A 22,875-nucleotide genomic window follows, 5' to 3' on the forward strand; every position below is an offset into this window, starting at 1 on the left:
TTATAGCAAGCACAGCACAAAAAGCAGAAACCAAACAAGATTTTGAAATGGTATAAAACGCACTTTAAAAATGACGCTCAGTGTGCTCTAAATGAGGACATTAATTGTAATAACAGTAACAGAGCCAAACAGGTTTTTCTGCTGAATCCCTTTTTTAATCAGTCCTCATCACACACACACACACACAGGTGTTTGCACATGCTGCCCAGCAGAAAGAGTATACAGTACATATTCACAAACACAGAGAACAAGCGCAATCTCACACTGAAACATCCAGTTGTAACAGCTTTTTTTCACAAGTTCAAGTTTCCATCGTTTCATCGTTGAACTTTGTTCAGAAACAGGCAAGTTCAAGCTTACAGTAGTCGGCATTTGACTCCAGTGTGTCCATGTTAAACCAGTGATAAATACCTCTGAAGACGACCAAACGTCCCTCTCATGACTGACATCACAAGAGCCTTTCATTCTCAACATCCCTGAGACTCACTGAAGTCTGAGTCTCGGACAAACACAGAGACAGTGTTATATCGCTGTCAGGGATGTAGCAACAACATTGCTGTTCTATGTGAAGAATAAAAATCAAGCCCTATTTATATTGCAGCCTTAATGTCTCACATCATAGAAAAATCATCTCTGGAGGTCCAAGTGACAATCTGTGGAAGGCCATTTCTGTCACATGAGAAAAATAATCATACTTTAAAAAACAATTATCAGCTGTTTAAAAATTCATAAAAGTCATTATCATGACATGATATGGCAAAAAGTTGAAATTTACCGGAAAAAGGTAAAAATATGATATAAAGAGTCAACGTTATGGAAAAAAAAAAAAACTAAATTATGACATACTAAGTCAAAATGATAAGAAAGGGAGTCATTATTATGACATAAAAATCAAATTAGAGTTAAAAACTCTGACAAAAATTCTAAATTGACAGTCTAAAGTTTGAAACAGAAAGTCTCAATTTTGACAAAAGGTTTAAATTATGAAATACTAAGTCTATACAGGCATAGTTATGACAAAAATTAGAAAGTATGAGATAAAAAGTCATGATTGTAACAAAAAAACTAAAAAATATGAGAATTGATTTGTGACAATAACTCAAATGAGTCATAACCTAAAAAAGTCAAAATTGAGATAAAAAGTCATAATTATGACAAACAGCTGAAATTTTGAGAAAGTCGAACTGTGACAATGTCTTGAGTGATGACAAAGTCTAAAGTATGAGATAGAAAGTCAAAATGACCAACGTTAAAATTCTGAGATAAAAAGTAAAAACTCAAGTTGAAATTACGACGGGCGTTTATGAATTTTTCCTAAGTCATAATTTTGACGTTATCTCATAATTGGCTTTGTAATAATTTCAACTTTATAATGATCATAATGACCTATTATCTCTCAAATATCTCGACTTCGACTTTTATTTCAGAATTATGACTTCGTATATAATTTCTATGTCGAATAAAAACATTTTTTTTAATTGGGCTTCCATACACTTTAGCTTATGCTGTTCAGCTTGTGTCATAATTATCAAAATTACTAAATGAGACCTTTGAGAGCTCTTAACCTCCTCAGACTCAGCAAGACTCAGTTGATCGTTTTATCGCTACATAAATCTATCGCTTGCAAAATATTAGACTAGTCTTTATTTCACTGAATCACGATGATTGCAGCAGTATAAAGCTACAGTTTGTGCTTTGACTTATGTAAATATGCACTGTTTTGCTTACTCAAAATGCTCAATTTATGGCCCTTGTTTTCTGAAATATTAAATTTAGCAGCGTTACTCGCTGCTTCTGTGTAAGTTGCCTGGGAGAGAATGATATTAAATGCTTTCTTGTCCAACAGAGATGATTTTTCCTTGAAGAAACATTTCTATTACTTTCAACCAAGAAATGGTTTCAGTAAAAAAATCCAGTGAATCACATTTGCGAGAGAAACCGGGACATGTTTAGTTTGGGACTTTTAATCGCTGACATCACACTTCCTGTAGAAATGCACAAGCAAAGGCCTCTATTTCCTGTCTCACAGTACACACACTTCCTGATTTGATATGAAACACTCTGAATAAGAAATAAATACCATTTCTAAACTACACAGAGCATGTTTCCAGTAATGTACAGCAGGTGTTTCTCCAAGCAGCATTAAAATACGCATAAAACACAGCCACATGGTTGGACTCTCCAGTCTTTCGTCGTGACGCAGTGAGAAGTTGCACAGTGATGGACGACCACCAACACACCGGTCTCCAGTGCATGCATACAGCAAATAAAATACTGCAGAATTGAGCTTAGCAAAACATATGGACTCAAAAATCTGATTTTAAAATCTTTTCAGTATGTTAATCATCTTGAGAACTCAAGCCATATACACACAGCAAGGTTTCAGTACTGACAACTGCATTTAAATATGAATGATGTCTCCTAAACTAGATATACACCAATACATCTTCAGACTGAAAGCTCTCGAGCACCTTTAGCACGTCTGAAACAGTTTGGTTGATCTTTTTCAGGCTTAAAAAAGGCATTTGCTGGGCCTCAAAGAAGTGCAACGTTCCTCAACAGTCTTAAGCAGCGGTTCTCAACTGTTTCACAACTGGAAAATTCGAGGGGGAAATTATAAATAAAATGCAACTATAATCAAGTATAGTAAGGAGAAAAAGCATCTTTCTGTCATTCGTCCACATGATTTCAATAAAATCATCTGTCTTTTCTCAGAAAACAGTCAGATGAGACAGAAAAAATAGCAAAAATCAGGAGCAAATCTACATCAGGTAAAAAAATAAATATAATCCAGATGATGACATTAAATACACATATGATAAATAACATTTCTGCTACTATTTATGCATTTACAAAATCGTTTTCCTATACAGTCTATCATGTTATTAACTATGCATATATTTGGGTCTAAAAAGTTTATTATATATTAATATTATACGCACTAATAGTCAAAAGTATGAAATATTGAGATTTTTTTATGTTCTTTGTTCTTCTGCTCACCAATACTGCATTTATTTGATAAAAATAGACTAAAACAAGTAATATTGTGAATTATTATTATAATTTAAAATCGCTGTTTTCTATGTGAATATTTATAGTAAAATGTAATTTATTTCTGTGATCAAAGCTGAATTTTCAGCATCATTACTCCAAGCTTCAGTGTCACATGATCTTCAGAAATCATTCTGTTATTATTATTATCATGGCCCAATTATTAATAATAGTTACTTATAAGCATAAAACATAAGCACATTCCAAATTTTTGACCTGTGGCATATAATATCATTACAGCGTTTGATTTGAAGATGATTTTGGGTCAACACATTATGTCAGATCCTGAAGCAAAACCAGTTGAGAACCACCGACGGTTAACATGACGTGACGTTTGCCTTTTCATATTTGGCAGATTTACAATTCAAAATCTTACAGGTGGAAAACACGGGACCGTAAAGCCACAGCTATGACAATCAAGATACCAGTCAAACACGTACAAACATCGGGATTTGAAATATATCAGTATTAACAAAGCAGAAACATCGGATCGTGTTTGTCCAGATCGAGCTCGTAACACACAGTAGAATCCAGTAGTTTACAGTGCGAGTGGAGATTTCATGCTTGACACAGGAGTGTGTGTTTGCATTAAACACGTGCTGACGGATGCTTCATCGTTTCAGATAGACGACGCTGAAAATATCCTGCATGTCCTACAAACATATCACAAGTACAAAAGCATTTCCCCGTGGTTGTTTTCAATCTGAAAGCATATTTATTGCATACTTGACACCAAACAAATCCCAGGAGCTGATGTTTTAAAGCATTTAACTCCATGCTTGTTGCACACAGATGCATGTTTCCTTTAGTTGCATGAACTTCTGCAGTTTTCCAAATGCATTGAGCTCAGTATGCATCCATGCACATTCACTCACGCGCCGCGCTAGCAGTACAGAGACATCCGACTGCGCCGCATGGCCTCGCTGATCAGGTACGCAGGACTGATTTCCGGTTCCTCCGTCATCACCTCGATGTTCTGCCACTCGCCGCACTGATTGGACTTCTTGATCGTGTCCACGACGCAAAGCGCGTACAGACAGTCCTCGAAAGTGGCGGCCATCGTCAGCGGCCGTCCGTCCCACGTCCGCCGGTCGTCTTGATCCTGAAACGCCTGCCGTACGGCTTGAACCATGCAGATGGTGCCGGTGAGATACGGAGACGGGATGTCCCGGAACGCTTTGTCCGGTAGGGATGCGTTTCCAACAGGTGTGTTGTCCTTAAGAAGAAGCTCCTGACCGCTTTTGCCGTCGTTCTTCTGTCCGTACAAATCCGTCCCGCAAACCGTCAACCTTCCAGACGTACCGACCACCACAACCTCCTGCCGAAACTCTCCCGGGACGTTAAAATTGAGCGTGACCGTGCAGCAGGTGCCTCCTTCCAGCACCATCTGAAAGGTGCAGAAGTCGTCGCTGGTGATCTGCCGGATCCCGTGGATGTGATCCGTCTGCTTGACGAACGTCTTGAGGAAGCCGTGCACCTTCGCCGCACGCCGGCCCGTTAGAAACGTGAGCAGGTCGATGATGTAGCTCCCGACCGAATGCAGCCCGCCGCCCCCCATCAGGTCATCACAGCTCCAGTTGTACTTCTTCCCGAGGAGACTCCCGCCGTGAACCTGCGCCTCGCAGACCAGGAGCTCGCCCACGTAACCCTCCTCCAGCAGCTCCTTCATCCGGACGAAAGCAGGGAGGAAGCGCAGCACATTACCCATGATGCTCAGCAGCTTCGGGTAGTACTGGGCCGCCGACATCATGCGGAAGGCGTCCAGCGGCGTCGCCGTCCGGTCACAGATCACGTTTTTGCCAATTCCTAGAAGAGGGAACGAGAGAGAACGTTAGACGAAACTAAACTGACACAAAAGGATTACAATAAACCGAAACATCAGGACATTGCAAGAGTCTTCAGAAGAGGATTGCTCTAAAAGAACACATGCATATTGAGGAAAGCTTGCCACCTGCTGGTATTCATCGGTAGTGCAATGAAAAGAAACCTGTTTTTCAGAGTTGTGAATAAAACAGAATATGTTTTACAAGAACATACATTTTCTTTCTATTTAAAAATCAAATGTGTTACTCGATGTTAAAGTTTGTGAAATTCAATAGCAGTTTTGAGTTAAAATGATTTCAAAGTAAATCTTAAAGTATGTTTTCAGTGTAGAAGAAAAGAGGTTTTATTTGAGGAACACAATCACATCAGTGAACAGCACACCGGAGGAAAAAAGTGTAAATACTTTATACTTGGCTAGTAAATTTCACACACAAAAAAAATTTATAAATAAAAAATAAATGACAAAGAAACAGAACTAGTAGCAGTAACACATGAAATAAAATTGTGAAGATTTTTTTTTTTTTTTTTTTTGTTAAACATACTCCAATTATCGGTTTTATTTACAACTTTGAAAAATATTTATTTACAGTGCAGTTTCCATTCATTGCAAGACCTAGAAATACCAGCAGATGGCAAACTTTCCTCAATATACATTTCAAAACAATGAGATATACAGTATTTCTATGGTACTGTACTGTGAGTCAACTGAATTTATCAAAAATATTAATTTGGATCAATGTAATGCACTCTTGCTGAATAAAAGTATTAATTGATTGTACTTTTTTAACAGCAAGCTTTGTAGTGTAACTGTATGTACTGAAAGCTGAGATGTCGCTAGTCTAATGAAGCTGAATTTTACACACGAGTCTCACGAGCTGAATAATGTCCTGCGTCTTCATTCTCCTCAGACTCGCAGCAGAACAAGCTAGCAGGCTAATCTCCCGACGGGTCAGAAAATTAATCCAGCTGACCCATTTCTAGAAACCCAGTGTGGGAGACGAGAAAATAAATCTGTGTTGGTTTAACAGCAGCCACGGTTCAGAAATGCCATGATTTTTTTTATTGTGAATGACTGATGATGTTATTCCTCAGAGAAATGCTTGTCTTCAGATGATGTCATCAGTCCCTCTTATTCTTAAGCCCCTCCCCCTCAACCTGACTCATTTCTTCTTCATAAGAGTGAGCGAGAGAGTGAGCGAGAGAGAGAGAGAGCGTGGGCTCATTAGTGTGAAGATACCAATACTTAGCTATTTCTTTCTCTCTAGGGATCTGAACAGCATTAAAGCACATCGTACCTGAACAACACACACACACACACACACACACACAACTGCATCAGCATCCTCTTAGTAAACAATTATGCATCTATCTTAGAAACCTAGCGACCAATCGGAATACCCTAGCAACCATATACTGTAGCATTTCCTTGGCAACCACTTCAAATGTTTGTATTCTCATTGCATGGAACCTTAGTCAGCATAGAATGCAATTAAATGGAGCACAAATGGAAACAAGTTAAGTATCAATGTATATATTACAACAAAAAAAAAAGTACTAGAAATTACTTTTCGCAGTGAAATCAATTAAAGCTCAGAAATAATTACAAATTATACAGAAATTCTGACATATGCATTTTTTTCAAGGTGTAAAATCTCTGAATATCAATCAGTGTTACTGCTTTTCCAGGATTTAATTGTGGCATTAGAGAGCAGTGGAGAGGAGATAATTACACATCCATCATCCTAATGGAGAGAGGGAGAGAGAGAGAGAGAGAGAGAGAGAGATGAACTGATGTCCTACAGCAATTAAGAGCAGAGAAAAGCCCAGAGGTGAGGAGATAAATGGAGCCGTGGGTTTATTTTCATATATATGGACAAAAACATCTCTGTGAGCATTAGATCTGCAGGAAACCCCCGGAGACTGATGATCTGATCAGGTTTAGAGTCCACATTAAATCAGCATCCAACCCGTCTGCTTTCTTAAATGCACGCTCCTGCTCTCTCTGTCAGTAATTCACCGGAGAGCGTTCAGGCCAAAGAAAACAAACGTCTGTCTGCAAAATACTTCATCAAAATCACCTCGGAAATGACTTTTATTTTGGCTGACGTCACAGTTGTTTTCTGCTTGAATATTGTGTTTCGGTCTGAAATATGACACATTACATACGTTACATAGGTTTGGAGTGCTTTCGTCAAAGGATTTTTCCACAAGCATGTATAAGTTTTCTGTTCTGTACAACATATGTAGTTCAGATCAGCAACTATATATGTACAGTACAATTTCATATTTAAAAAAAAAACTTAATAATATTAGGAATATTAATTTTTTTTTACAACATAATTTTGCTAATTTGAAGAATATAGATAGATAGATAGATAGATATTTTTTAAATAAGCCTATAGAAAATTGTGAAAAATAAAAAAATAATTTTGCATTAAATGCTTTTTTGCATTGTTATTCAGAATGTGCAAATAAAATAAAATAAAATAAAATTGGTCATCTCAAAAATATTTAAGACATTTGATTTCGACAGATACAGTCTATCTGTAAATTGTTCTTTCCATAAAATATATATATAAAAAAAAAACATTTTAATTTAAAACAGTTCAACTAAGACTGCAATACACTACACAAATCCTTCTCCTGGAAAGCAGCTTATTAATGTTATTAATATGTTTTTCAGAAACGTTCCCAACAACGATGTTCAAAACATCACAGAAAAGCAAAGTTTAATTTGCATGGTATGAAAGCATGAGTTATCACTGGACAGATTTAGTGATGACGAGCAGAATCTCCCTCACGCTGACCTCGGGACGTCAGGAGACCAGCTCACTGTGACCGCGTGCGTCCTGGAGCTGATAGTTTCCATCAGTGAGTACTGTAGGTCAAAGCTGAGACAGTCATGCTGATGATAACGCAGTCTTTATTACTGTGCTGTACAGAACAAGAACACCACAGCGTGAGAGTGGAGAGTGATGTGATGGAGCAGAGACTCCACCTGACCCACTTCCTCAGGCTTTAAACCAGAGCGAGTCAAACAGGTCCGGCTGAGAGAGTCTGATCTCACATTACCACTCCGTCTGAAGCCATGAATGACTGTGTGTGTGTGTGTGATAGGATACATCTGTATGGCAGAGATGAGAGCCACACACACACACACACACACACACAAACACAGGCACATTAATAACAGCGAGCATCTTAATGCTCCAACACACATTTCCCAGCTGAAACACATCAAGAGCCAGAGACACGACAAACACACCATACACTCCTGATCTGTGTGTGGACATACACACTTCATATAGCATCAATATAGTAATAAAAAAAAAATAATAATAAAAAATAAAACTTATAAAAAAATTAAAATACAATAATATGATAGTAAATAAAAAAATGTAAAACAAAAATTATGTATATATAAATGTATTATCTTTTATATTATAATACACACACACACACGTTGCATAAAACAAAATTTGAAATAAAAATAACAAATAAGAAAAAAACAATACAAATAACAATAGCACATAACAAATCACTAAAAAAGCTAATTCAAAATATTAAGAAATTGTATAACAGCATATAAATAATACTAAAATAATACTGATATAAATCAAGATAATAAAAAACACCTATTTTGCATAAAAATGCTATTATGCCATTTTTATTAAAAAAAAAAATCCCAAATTAAATAAAATGAAACAAAACAAAACAATTTATAATTATACATAAATAAATAAGCTTTTCATCAATGTGTGGTTTGTTAGGAGGACAATATTTGGCCGAAATACATAAAACTATTAGAAAATCTGGAATCTGAGGGTTCATAAAAATCTATATTGAACAAATCGCCTTTAAAGCTGTCCAGATGAAGAGATCATGTGTGACAGAATGATATAATATATTATATAATATATATGTGTGTGTGTGTGTGTGTGTGGATGAGAGTGAGAACATCCACACACTCTTTAAACTGAGCATTAAATCACGACTGCAGGACAGAGAAAGATTTCTGACGGTGAGATCGAGACCATTTCTGAGATTGAATTTCAATTCCCGTGAGAGCCTGCTCCAGAACACACTATTGATCTCACACACACACACACACACACACACACAAAGACAGCCTCATCTTCTCCAGCGAAGAGAAATCCTGAGAAGAACATGAATCTGTGCCGTGGTCTGCTTTTACTGTCAAAATCAAATCTACATCAGAACAACGACGGATCACATTCAACTCTGACCTCACGCTCACATTAGATCCTGATCAAGAAAGATCAAAAACATCCTGCACTTCATCTCACTCACAAATACATCACAACTTTGCTTCGTTAAAAATGGCATTTACATGAATTTCGGTTCATTTCAATTTTACTGCCTTACGTCTAAATTTAATTTGCAATTATTTTGAATTTGTAAAAAAAATATTTTATATTATTTATTATTTTACAAAAACATTTTTTTTAATATTTTGCAGTTTCCATTTTAATTGTAATTTAATTTAGTTTTTGCGATTTTTATATATTTTTAATGTATTTATTTCAGTTTAAGAAATGTTTTTTTTAATGTAAATATTTAATCTTATTTTATCTTATTAATATTTATTTTATTTCAAGTAACAATTATTTATCAGTTGATTCATTTATTCATTGCTCAGCATCCTGTTTGTACCTCAATTAAAACATTAAAAAAGGAAATTAACTTAATTTAAACCCCTAGTACAAATACTAAGTGTAGTGTGCCAGTGCTATTGTGAACGCAGCCTCACGATGCTCTCCATCTACTTCCATCCGCATAATCAATAAAAACCAGGAAGTTACAGAAAACCACTTGCCATCCGACTGATTTCAACATCCGATTGTCTGAAAAGTGTCTAACACATCAAGAACAACATCACCGCAAAACAATGAGCCGACTGTGTCAGGTGACCATGTGACTGTGTTTATATTCAGGGACGAATCAAGAGCGTCTGCAGTCGTGTATTTGAGACACCAGCAGTGTTTAATGAAATCAGATGAACAGGAGTGAGGTGAAGAGAAGGCTGTGTTGAGTTCTGACTGTGTGCTATTGAGTCACCATAAACACTGAGCACAAAACAAGACACAAGTCACAGCGAGGACGGAGAAAGAGCCAGTTTACTGAGCTGAATAGATGTGCAAGAACACACGCTGATGAACAGAAGACAAGACGTCATCCGTTCACATCAGCCTGAGAAAGTGTGGAGATGGATGAGTCTCATGACAAAACCAGACGCACAAACACTACACACAACAGCTTCATTCCTTTAGGAACAAGAGTTTGTGACTAATGCTCATGCTAAAAAAATTAAGAGGTCATTTCTGCATTGCTAATGAATTGCTAAAATAACGATTATAAAGAAATAAAATATATAACAAATAAATAAATATAAAATGGTAATATATAATAAAAACTGTATTAAGGATATTTAGAATAAATGCATAAATAATATAAATATAATAAACACTAAAAATATGTTAATTATATATTTAAAAAGTATTGTATATTATAAAATATATAATTAAACAAATTAATGAATAATACAAAATGTAAACAAGTAAATACATAAATAAATATATAAATAATTAATAATATGCATTTCTGATGTAAATGAATAAATATTATATTTAAAATAAACAAACAAATATAAACTGCAAATGGTTTCTTGGGCAGCCTAGTGTTTATGTTAAAAGTATACAGGTTAAAAATACAGGTCATTTTTGTTATTAATAAATAAAATGCATAACAAATAAACAAATAAATAAAAAAATATAAATATCTAACACTTTATAATATATGTATAACTAATAATAAATAAATAAAAAATGTATATTATATATAAATATAAAAATACATAATATTAAATACTAAAATAAAACTAATTGTCAGCAACTCTCTAATCATCTATTTAAAATCTTTATGCATAAATGTATTGTCTCTTGAGTTTGAGTCTGTTTTCAAGTGAACACAGCAGTCAGCTACAAATACCTTGTCGTTCTTTCTCATGCAACTGCCCAGACACAATTAACAGCTCGTCTCTAATTAACCCATGAGTGCACGCATCAGAACAATGAGAGGATGCTCAGGGAATGAAGCGGTGTGTTGTGTTGAGGTCATTAATGCAGGCGCGTGCAGATAGATAGACAAATGGATGTAGATTTAGATGCATATTATGATTTGTAAATACATCATTTTCTCTGTGGAAGAAAGAAAGTCACACAGGTTTGAAATGACAAGAGCAGTATATTCAGCTATTTAATGCTGTTGAGTTGCTTTGTTGCAATCTGCACTGTTAAAAGTGCTTTATAAATAAAGATATTTCTTTACTGTCTCGCGTCTGAACTCTGTTCCTGGTTTTATTGATTCTTCAAAGTCCAGCTGTAGATAGCGTTTATCTGTCTCTACATGAGAAACCAGCGTTTGGCAAAGCTGTTTGAACAGTCCTGCTGAAACTGCAGCGTATCTGAGCGCCGCGGGTCAAAGGTCACGGCGAGCGGCCTGACCGAGCTGTCAGTTTCTGTTTTGTTCTCTTCTTCTTGTCGGGCTGCAGTGTCTTCAGAAACACGCTCGGTCCTCTCCGTCTGCAGGAGTCAGAGCTTCGTTACTGGGGTTAATTGCAAAGCACTTTAAAAAAACAGCAGGAGTAAATGAAGCAGAACCTTTCTTCCAGGTCTGTGTGGGACACAAATTACTATATTTGGTGCAAAAGCCAGACAGTATATTTTAGACACGTCTGGAAAGTTCAGGAGTTTTATATTCAGAACAGCACACTGCTCATATCAGGCTAGTTTAGATGAGATTAGATTAGATTAGGCAAACATTAATACGCTTTTACTCAAAATTTGAATAAAATGCTAAATAAATCAGCATTTATTTTATAAGATATGATATAATTGGGTTTCAATCTGGAACATAAATGCATATTAATTAGGTCATGTGACAAAAATAATACAGTGCTTACTAAATCCTACTAGTATTCCATTCCAAAACTAATTTAAACTCTTATTTAAAAAAGTAAAAAAAAGAACAATTATAATATAATTATTCAAAATTTTGCATGTAACTTAATTGGTTTCTTGCCATTCATATATTAATGATTATAAATAAATTTTAAAAAATAAAGAAATTAAAAGAAACCCATTACGTTAAATGTTAAAGTGTAAATATATTATATTACAATATAATTAAAATAAAAAATAAATAAATTATATTTATATATAAACTATAAAAAAATAGTGTTTTCTTATTAAAAAAAGGTTTAAATAAAAGTAAAACTTCAAAAAAAAATCTATTTTTACAGTGCACATAATGATATACAATTAAGTTTAAATTCTATATAATAACGAAATAGGAATATATACTTATACAAAATTGCCAATTATAAGCCAGCTTTTTTAGAAATTACTTTTCCTCATGTCATAATCATCTATGCTTTACTGAACTTAATAATACACAACTGTTTGTGTGTGTGTGTGTGTGTGTGTGTGTGTGTGTGTGTGTGTATATACAGTACACACACACACACACACACACACACACTTGTTATTATACAGCTTCTGTTCTATTTAGCAGAACTTCTGTAAAGGGGGCGCTGTGTTCAGGAAGGATGTTATCAGATATTTTGGCACGGATGAGGTTTGATCTTTGCCTTGTTAAGTCAATGACAGCATGAAAGTCTGCAATTCACATCAGTGCATTACCCTCAACACTTCCTGTTTCTCATTTCCTGTGACATCACACCATGTCACCAGGATGCTAAAGTGACTTTAACCACTTAAGGAAAGGTAGCATGAGTCCACCCACACATGGACTCTTCTCCAGTGTCAGAGGACAGGAAGTAGTCACAAACCACAGGAAGTGAGAGTGCATGCGGCTTCTCTATACATGAAACCTGAATGATATTAAAAACCTTGGCATATAACATTACAAATCACTAAAATGGGCTGTTTTACACAGTATTTATTTATTTTTTGCGTATTAGATTATTGCAGAAACACCAGTGTTATTTAAGTAGCACAAGATGCTATTACATTTTTATTCATATGTAGAATTTTTTTTTTTTTTTAAGTTTTAGTCATTTTTTTAAATAATTTTTTTGCCTATATATTTTTTTGTTAACGTTTATTTCAGATGTAATTCAGGTATAATTTTAGTTATTTCAGTACACAAACTAAACAAAAACGAAAAATAAAACAAGATTAAGTTTTATTTGATCTTTTATTTTACTACTACTATTATTATTATTTGCTATTTTAGTTACATCTTAATTTTGTTGTCCATTTTTTTGGCTCTATATATTTTTTTATATTTGATTTTAGTCAACATTTATGTTATTAAAAGCAATGGAAATATATGTTATACTATTTGTCTTAGATAAGATGTAGGAGAATTTGATTCTGACGTCATGTGATCAGAGATAAACATTTCTAACTAAATAAAAGTCATCAATGACTTCTATGATAATGTTTGCAGAAACAAGAGTGTAAAACAGGGTTAATTATTCCCTGCTGATGATCTTACACAGAACCAGGCGATGGAGATATCATATCATATCATATCATGAACATATGCAATAAGGAGTTTATGAGTTACTGAGTATATTTACTTTATTTATGAGTGTCACGAGCTCAAATGCACAAAAGCCAGACGAACAGAGATTTCATGCAAACATGCTGCGGTGCGCTAGTGTGAGATTATGAGCGACAGATAAACACAGCACGAGGACACATGTGTCAAGAACGCTCACTTCTCAGTGTGCAGAGAAAGCAACTGAAAGCGATTCACCGGAGCGAACAAAGAGAATTTCACAGGACTCAGAGCGTTTCTTCCAGCAGACATTAGCATGTAAATAGTGGTCCGAGAGGCTTAACGCGGTGGGCCGGGGTCTCCCCAAACAAGCGGCTGTATTCAGTGGAAGCATGGGAACGGGACCGTCCAGCCGTCTCCGGGGTCTCACACCATATAGACCACAGGAACGTCCTTGTGCTCTGAAGTCATGCTGTGAGGAGCCTGAAGGACCTTCAATAAGGTGTTCAGACTGAGATCTGTCGGTCAAAATGACTAGAATTACACCTCTCTGGCTAAACAAACACATTTATAATGCCCTACAATTTCCATGATGAAGAAAATGCAGACAGTGTATAATCATAAATGTAGAATTGACTGTATAATTCAAACATTTTGGGTGAATAAATCAAAAGCTGTACACTTAGTAAAGTTTTGACATGGACTAGTGTCAAAATAAAAGCTCAACTGTAGAATATATGATACAGTAGAATGTGCTTCTCAAAAAGTCATAATAATGAAAAGAAAAGTATTAATAAAACTTAATTTTCAAGGAATATCAACTTATTTGTAAATATCACCTTGATCTGTTTTTGAGAATAATTTTGTATTAAATCATAAATTCAGTAAAATTTACTACAGAGAATTAAAAAAAAAGAAAAAACATTTTATATATTGTAAAAACTGCACACGAAAAAACATGTAGTCAAGAAATTAAGTGCATATTTTAAAATCATGTAAAAAAAAAAAATTATATATGTATATATATATATATATATATATATATATATATATATATATATATATATATATATATATATATATATACACATTTTTATTGTACAATTTTTAAAAGCAAAAAACATTTAACTTGTATTTTTATTAAAAAGTTATTTGTTCCATTGATTAGATATGCTTTTCAGTTATTAAATTGAATCAAGTCAATAAAAAGAAATCCAGAATTTTTATTTTAAGCAAAATGTTTATTTTTATTAAACTTCTAATAAAATGTTGTTTCAGTTGATATAAGTAGATAAGGAATAAATAGATATTCAATAGATATAGAAATGAATAGATTTCAATTAATTAGACAAGCTTTATGATTTCTAAAAATTGATTTAATCATTACAACTGAATCCAAAAATATTAAAACAGATTTTAAAAAAGAAAATGGATCCAGAAATAAATTTTACGGAAAAAACGCCATTTGGGAATTAATTAACCATCTGTCATAGTGTCCTACACATACACTGCTGCGACATCCTTTGCCTTTTCCATCCAGTATCATTAGTCACGCACTGTACTGAGGAACTGCTCTATTCTTAGACGCTCCCTCCAGATCCCAAAGATGAGCGAGCAGCAGTTTGTGCCTGTGGACGACAGCCAACCTGACATCGGATACTCCACAGAACTGCGTCTGACCGGCTGACCGACACACACAATACTGCAGGACTCAATCACATCACTACTTAAACACACGCTGCACCAGTATCACACACACCCTCAATCCATCAGCAGAGTCCCACAGACAGCCTAGGAACATTAACACAACAGATTTGATTTCACCAGCTTGAGTTTGTGACTCTATATCATATGCTTTAGATTATAAACTACACATTCAGAGTGATGGAGAGATAGAGTGGCATGGTTCGTTATTGTTGTGGGTGTTTGCATCATGCACAATCTGTTCAGAAGTCATTTAATGTCATGTTTGATTTCCACAGACCAAACCTTTGGGACTTTTGTGGAGAGATGCATTTCTGATACAGCAGCGACAGATAGAACGAGGCTAAGATATCAATTTACATCTAGTCATTTAGCGGACGCTTTTATACAAAGTGACTTACAAATGAGGAGAACAATAGAAGCAATCAGGCCAACAAGAGAGCAACAGTGTACAAGTGCTATGACAAGTCCAGTTAGTCTAGAACAGTACACATAGCAATGAGGAGAATAGAATAGAATAGAATAGAATAGAATAGAATAGAATAGAATAGAATAGAAGTGCTAGTATTAATTGTTCAGGTGCTGGTGAAAAAGATGCGTCTTTAGACGTTGGCTAAAATGGCTAAAGACTCAGGCGCTCAAATTGAGATAGACAAGTCATTTAACCAGCTGGGAACAATCCAGGAAAAGTCTGTGGGAGTGATTTTTTGCCTCTTCGGGATAGCACCACGAGGCGTGGTTCAGTTGCAGAACACAAACTTCTGGAGGGCATATGATCTGAACTGAAATGTCTGTCAGGCAGGCTGCAAAGCTAACAGCTACTGTCGGATTATCTAGTTGGAATGAGAAGTAGAGTTGAGTGTCATCAGCATGGTAGTGATAGGAAAAGCCAGGTTTCTAAATGACAGATCCTAATGATGACATGTAGATGGAAAAGAGAAGCGGTCCAAGCACTGAGCCCTGAGGAACCCCAGTGGCTAGAAGTGGTGACTCAGAAACCTCATCCCTCCAAGACACCCTGAAATACCTAACTAAGAGGTAAAACTTGAACCACTTAAGTGTGGTTCCTGAGATACCCATCTTAATGAGGTTGAACAGGAGGATCTGGTGATTAACTGAGTCAAAGGCAGCAGACAGATCCAGCAAGATGAGTGCTGAGGATTTGGAAGTTGCTCTTGCCAGCTCTTTCAGTAACCGAGAGCCAGGCAGTCTCAGCTGAGTGCCCGCTTTTAAAGCCAGATTGGTTGTTGTCCAGGAGGTTGTTCTGTGCGAGAAACATAGTGAGTTGGTTGAACTCACCTTGCTCAAGTGTCTTTGCAATGAATGGAAGAAGGGATACGATGGTCTGTAGTTTTCTAAAAGTGCTGGATTTGAGATGGTTTCTTAAACTGTGGGGCTTAAATGCTGTGGGAAATGAAGCAGTGTGAAGAGAGGTGTTGATAATGTGAGTGAGCGCAGGTTTAACTGAAGAAGAAATGGCCTGAAGGAGGTGAGTGGGGAGAGGATAAAGCAGACAGGTAGAAGGATGATTGGAAAGGATGAGTTCAGAAATGGGGCTCAATATTCCTTCCTTTTTCAAATAAATAAAAAAATGATATAGACTTAATATATTTTTTGAAATAGGTCTGCAACATTTTTGGAGGGACCTTTTTAAATGCAATAAAAAAACTCAGTAACTCATAAACTCATTATTATTTTTTATCAATATGACTATTAGGGCTACATGATTTGGGGATTTCTCCAGCAAAATTGTGATTTAAAATACGTTTTTACAAATTGTTAAGAGGACCATGTTTGTTGTGCTTGTTTGTAAGCATGCACAATTTGACCCAAAATGTTTGAGAAATTGGAAAAATATTATGATGATAATAATAATAATAATAATAATAATAATAATTATTATTATTATTATTATTATAGTCTTGTTGTTATTATTATTACTATTGAATAAATGATTAAACAAAATAATAAATATTACTCTTGTAATAACACTATTTCACTATTAAACACAAAATAGAGTATTTAATAAGTAATCTAAAATTATATGAATTAGAATATAATCATATAATGTTTTTGTATTGAATTGTATTATGATATAATTTGTATTTGATTAAATAATTTATGATTATGATATAATTTGTATTTGATTAAATAATTGTGTGTATATTATACTTTACAGCAATATGTCAAGATTATTGAGATTAAAATAATTCTCTGTAAATTAAAAAGAAAAATTCAGTATTTAAGAAAAAATATTTGATTCAGATTGGTTGAGAGATCAGTAAGATACAATTTAGCTGAAATTAGATTTCACATTGTCACTGCTTTAAAGTCAGCAGTGCTTTAAAAAGTACTTTCAGTGTCAGTGAGAGAATGAGGACAGGCACAGACTGTAGAGATGCTGTTTCTTTAACACTGAATCAATCCAGCGGGACAGACACTGGAAATGCTAATGTATTCCACTAGAGCTTCACTTTCATAATCCACCACTCGTGAAATGCTAAGAGCCAGCATAGGCCATGAAATCAGGGAGAGGAGAAGAGGACCTGATAGAGGACAGCAGCAGCACATTATTCAACAGTCAAAATGGAGGACGAACTAGACACAAACCCAATGCAAACTCACAATTGCTCAATATATTTTAATCTTCTTCAAACTAAAAAAAAAAAATCCTATAAATTGACAACATTACTATATTTTTATTTAATTACAAATCTGAATCTAATGCAAACGTAAAGCTGAAATGCATGAAAAGGCATGACATAACGCAGTAAATGCATGAAGAACCATCTCAAAACCTTTTTCACAAAAACCTTGAAAAATTATTTTTTAATTTTATAGTGAAATACTAGAACTCTTTTTTTATTCAATTCAATATTTGTATTTAGTAATATACCATTACTTTTAAAATAAATAAATAAATGCATACATCAAACAAACTAACAAACTATTAAAATGTAATTAAGTTATTATCATTATAGTCATATTGACATCAAATCTTAATGTTGGTCCAAATTTTGCAGCTCTAAAAACAAGCACAGCATGCATTAAACTTTTTTGTTTGTTATTAATACAGTGCAGTAAATGCATTAAAAAACGGTCTCAAAACCTTGAAAACATTTTTCTTAAATATTTAATAGCCCTAAGATGATCTCCAGGAAGAATGCCTTTAGAAAAACACAGCAACTTCCAATAAATACCAACCATTTTCCTCGACTACCCACTCAAAGCAGTCCAGCAGGACAGACAGGAACGCTGATGTGTATCAAACTCATGTGCAATCAAGTTTCATCAGGCTGCTGTTGAGCGACTTCACATGCGTTTCTGTCACTACGTCCAATCTCTTCCATCTGATCTTCAGCACAAACTCCTGTCCAGCTCACATTCCTGCTCACTACCCTTGTGTCACACTGAGTAAACCGGCAGAGCGTCCCACACCTTCACAAGAGGAAGTGAGATTACAAGCTAGTTTCTGAATGAGTAAACTACTGCTGCTAATGCATCTGATCATCACCAGATAAGAAAGATGATGATGATTACCCCATTACCACAACATGCTGCTTTAAAGAGAAAAATAAAGATTTGCTTTTATTTTATTTTTGGGTGAACTATCCCTTTAAAATGCTGTCTAGGAAGGCAGCTCACTAGATGTGTGTGGTTAATATAATTGACCGAAGCAGATCCTCTGTCCTTGCTTTAACATCTTAATGAGAAAACGGGAGAGAAAGAAAATCAATTTTTGTGTTTTAGCTGATTTGCCGAGTGCATGGACACAAGCACAGCTTAAATATTTGCTCTAAAGTACACGTTTACTCAAGAGCTGAACACTTTTCATAACTTGACCAGGATAAACTTTGACTGTGGACTAATCCAGCACAAGATCCGACAGCACACACAGCTTATAAAACAATGGGAAACTGCTCTGTTTTGGTTTTAAAGGAAGGCTTTATAAAGGACTAAGTAAACATGGCGTACTATGAGCACATGTGATTTGTGCTCTGCAGATAAACTCTCGCTGAGGAAGCCTTATACGAGTTTATCATCATGATAAACCACGGCTAGATGATGAGAACGTGACAAACCAGACCTGACTAGAATGAGGAAATATATCGACAATAATTTGCTCATTTACTCACATTTTTTAAAGCAACTTCTTGAGTCTCAGAATTTTTGAGCTGGATTGTTAGAGCAGAAAATCATTACCTAGCAACCACACACAACACCCTAGCAACCACAAACAACACCCTAGGCTGGCAACCTTCACAAAAAATCTAGATCCTATATATATTTCTAAATGTAATGCTGTTACCAGCATGGAGAGACGTCACAGACGATAGAGAGAGGACAATCATCAGTATGTTGTTGGTTCCCATCTGAAGTTATTTTGGGCTCAATCTCCTGATCCCCAGTGATGAATCATTCTCACAGGTTATTTCTGACCGTCACTGGACACCTGCAAATGTCTCATGCACTGACCAGACAACAGACACCAGAACAAAAACATGAGTGAGCAATGGACACAAACACAAGCCTGGGATCTTCTCAAGATTTAACTGACTTTTCAGTCTGAGAGCAGTTGGCGATATGGATGTGATCTCATCTGAAACTCCACTACTTTTAGGGAGAAACGTTCTCCATTTGACGTGATTGCGGTCTAGAATAAACAATTTAGATGTAAATGAGAATAAAGAGATTTTACTTCCACAGGTCCAAATGCAAAGAGTTCATAAAATGATGGATGAAGTGTATTGCATCAGCAGCGCAAAAGGTTGTGGGTTCAATTCCCAGGGAACACTTTAGGTAAACATTTTTAGCCTGCATGCATTTTCTGCTAAACGCATTAAATGTATCATGAGCTGATTCAGACTTGCAGCAAAAGCCATGGTCCAGTTTCTGGATGTCAGATTCACCTCTGTGGGTTTCTCAATGGACCAGAAAAAACAATTATGATGCAATGGCTGATGTTGCAATTCGGTCTGTTTTCTGTAGTCATTAAAGCCACACCTAACCTGACAGAAACAAGATCTGACAAGATTCTCCTTCGTGAGGAACCATTGTGCAACTCATCCAGATCGACCTTATGTTATGAGTGTGCGACTCACCCAGCGTCTTAACGGCGATCTGTTTGGTGAGCGGCGGCGGGAGGTTGATGCACACCAGATCCACATCCGAGTGCAGCAGCACGTCATCGATCCGGTTGGTGTAGAAGGGCACGTTCATGTCGCGCGCGAGCTCCTCCGCCTCCTCCTGCGTGCGACCCCACAGCGCCTTCACCGAGAAGCCCTCGCTCTTCAGCAGAGGGATGATGACCCGAGCCGTCAGACTGGTGCCGAACACACCCACCCCGGGCAGCATGACTGTGGCGCGCGGGTTCTCACACAGGTGACCCGGCGAATGCGGGTTCGAACCCGAGCAGGGCTGTTGCGTGAACTGTGACCATTGCGCCTTCGGGGTTCCTCCCAGCTGTTTAAAATCAGTAATTATTCATTCAAATGATGAGATGAATCTTCCTCCTCATCCACCTGCTCTACGCGACCCGCGTCTGCGCATCTCTACGCGATGATACAATGTTAAATTCACAGATACATTTGTATCCGCTTCGGAATCGGCGCGACGTGTGTGTGGTACTCGCGTCGCGTTCCCTCGGTATCATCCAGAAAAACGCGAGCGAGGTCAATACGTGCGCGTCACGTTGCAAATGAAATCCAAATAGAATTTCCCAAACGATCTCCGTGGCGTCTCCGCTCCTCTCGCTATCAATATTGCGATCATCTACTGCGGCCGGTGCAGTGTTCCGCCCTCTCCGTTAACTCCTTCACACCCGGAGAAAGAAAGCATCCTACTATAGCGAAGACTTGTTTCGTGAATATTAATCACGCAGCGTGACGTTAAAACAAGGCGGACCGTCTGATTGGCTGACGGCGGGTGGGCGCTGGGTCAACTGGCGAATCCGAAGACGGCAGAGGCGTGGTTTATGAATATTAATCACATTACGTAACAGGGCGCCGTACTCAAACGATTAATATTCATAAGCTAAGCCTGCGCCGTAGTAGGATTGAGAAGAGCAGCGTAATTATGAACACAGCTCGCCTGATCACAACTGGAGACAGAGACTGCAGTGGATGGAAACACAATACACAGCCAGAAAATGACAAATTAATTATTATTAATTTAAAAACGTTTAATAAATGGCAGGGAAGACTATAAAGGAACCATGCTGAGCATAAGAGAAACAAAAGGTGACAAAAATACATAAAAAAAATGAAATGATAAAAACTTTTATATATAATTACACACATAAATACATATATATGTTTATCTAACAATAGTTTGAATACTAAACCAACGTCATATTAAGATAAGATACATTTTGGGTGTCAGTGCTTAAGAATAAAATATCACAAAGGACTAAATGTTGCATCATTATTCATTAAATCAATCCAGACCGCCCCATGAGTCAATATTCAGATGGAAACACGAGCAGTGAGTCAATAACAGCCTTCTGGGGTTTTTGCATGTTTCAAAACTTGCATATGGAAAAATTGATGAGGTGGAGAATGATTAATCACTGGATAGATAGTTTGTGACACTGATTCAGAAACTGACCTAAAAATGCAGTGTGGTTTCAACCCATCTTTGGGTCAAATATGAACTAACCTATCTTTTGGGTTAAGATTTTAATTTAAAATTGAAACAACACAACATTTTTTAAGTGTAGGACCCTTCTCATCACAAAATCTCAAAACTCACTCATATTGGCTGACTGAATTGTTGTCGCTGGAAATAGTAGCATTAATGAAAAGAATAAAATATGAATCGAGTGAAGCAGTGAGAATGCACTCTTTGGAGCCGGCTGTTTGTGCGTATGTGTTAGTGAAAGCCTTTCCATCCAGTGTGTGTGTTCCTAATGATTTAATCAGCCGCTGTGTGCTGCTGTGGATCATGTGATGATCATGTGAGTGTGAAAACACACTGCACTGTGGGAGAGGAAGATATGTTTATTATACACACAAACCCTGCTTGGTTACTATAATTAGCTGATTTAGTGAATAGTCAGGTAAACATTCACTTTAGAAAGAGATCACAATCATTTGGAATGAATCCTAACAGTATCACACAACTATTAATAAAAAGATTCTTAAGCTTAAATTATAAGAAAATACTGGGGGAGGGATTTCAGTTTATATATATGTACATATATTTATAATAAAGCAGCTGGTCTGTTTGTAAGTGCAAGGCTGGTTTTGCATTGTTTATTCATGTATCATGAAGACAAATGAAGCAAAGAACAAATATTGATTTGGAGGATGGTTCTTGACCTCAGACCATCAAAAGTCAATCATTTAAATAGAAAATAACTGTTCAAAGAAAGAAGTCACAGTAAAACACGACCATCTTCAGCTGGACTGAACCTACACCTTAACTTGGATTTTAGGCCACTTTTTTTAGCGCCACCTGGTGTTGAACACATTAACCATATTTATTATTTTTCTTAATTTTAATGTTTTATAACTTTTGTGTGTGTGCAAATCATTTTTCTTTTCATGCAATTTTTCTAAATTGAGTTTATACTTAAACTGCATGTATAATTATATAATTATATATTAATAAAAAAAATAAAAAAAATAGTTTTAGAACAATGTTTAGAAGAATCTATACACCTACACGAAATGCTCTGCAAAATCTTATTTCATCATTCCTGGAGCTAGATGACTTCATGTTCCTGTGCATCAAGAGAGGAAATGAGTA

At 35.9% G+C, this 22,875-nt stretch overlaps 1 protein-coding gene across 1 annotated transcript; it reads right to left on the minus strand.

Moving 5' to 3' along the window:
* Nucleotides 1-1,468: 1,468 nt before the first annotated feature.
* LOC113076602 (glucose-fructose oxidoreductase domain-containing protein 1) lies at nt 1,469-20,954 on the minus strand. Its single transcript, XM_026249289.1, has 2 exons — nt 20,229-20,954; nt 1,469-4,857 (listed from the first exon to the last, which is right to left on the minus strand). The coding sequence occupies exons 1-2, from the start codon at nt 20,479-20,481 to the stop codon at nt 3,935-3,937; spliced, it is 1,176 nt and encodes a 391-aa protein (XP_026105074.1). The 5' UTR covers nt 20,482-20,954; the 3' UTR covers nt 1,469-3,934.
* Nucleotides 20,955-22,875: the final 1,921 nt, after the last annotated feature.

The sequence above is a fragment of the Carassius auratus genome, unplaced genomic scaffold (assembly GCF_003368295.1).
Source record: "Carassius auratus strain Wakin unplaced genomic scaffold, ASM336829v1 scaf_tig00020786, whole genome shotgun sequence".
Classification (NCBI taxonomy): domain Eukaryota; kingdom Metazoa; phylum Chordata; class Actinopteri; order Cypriniformes; family Cyprinidae; genus Carassius; species Carassius auratus.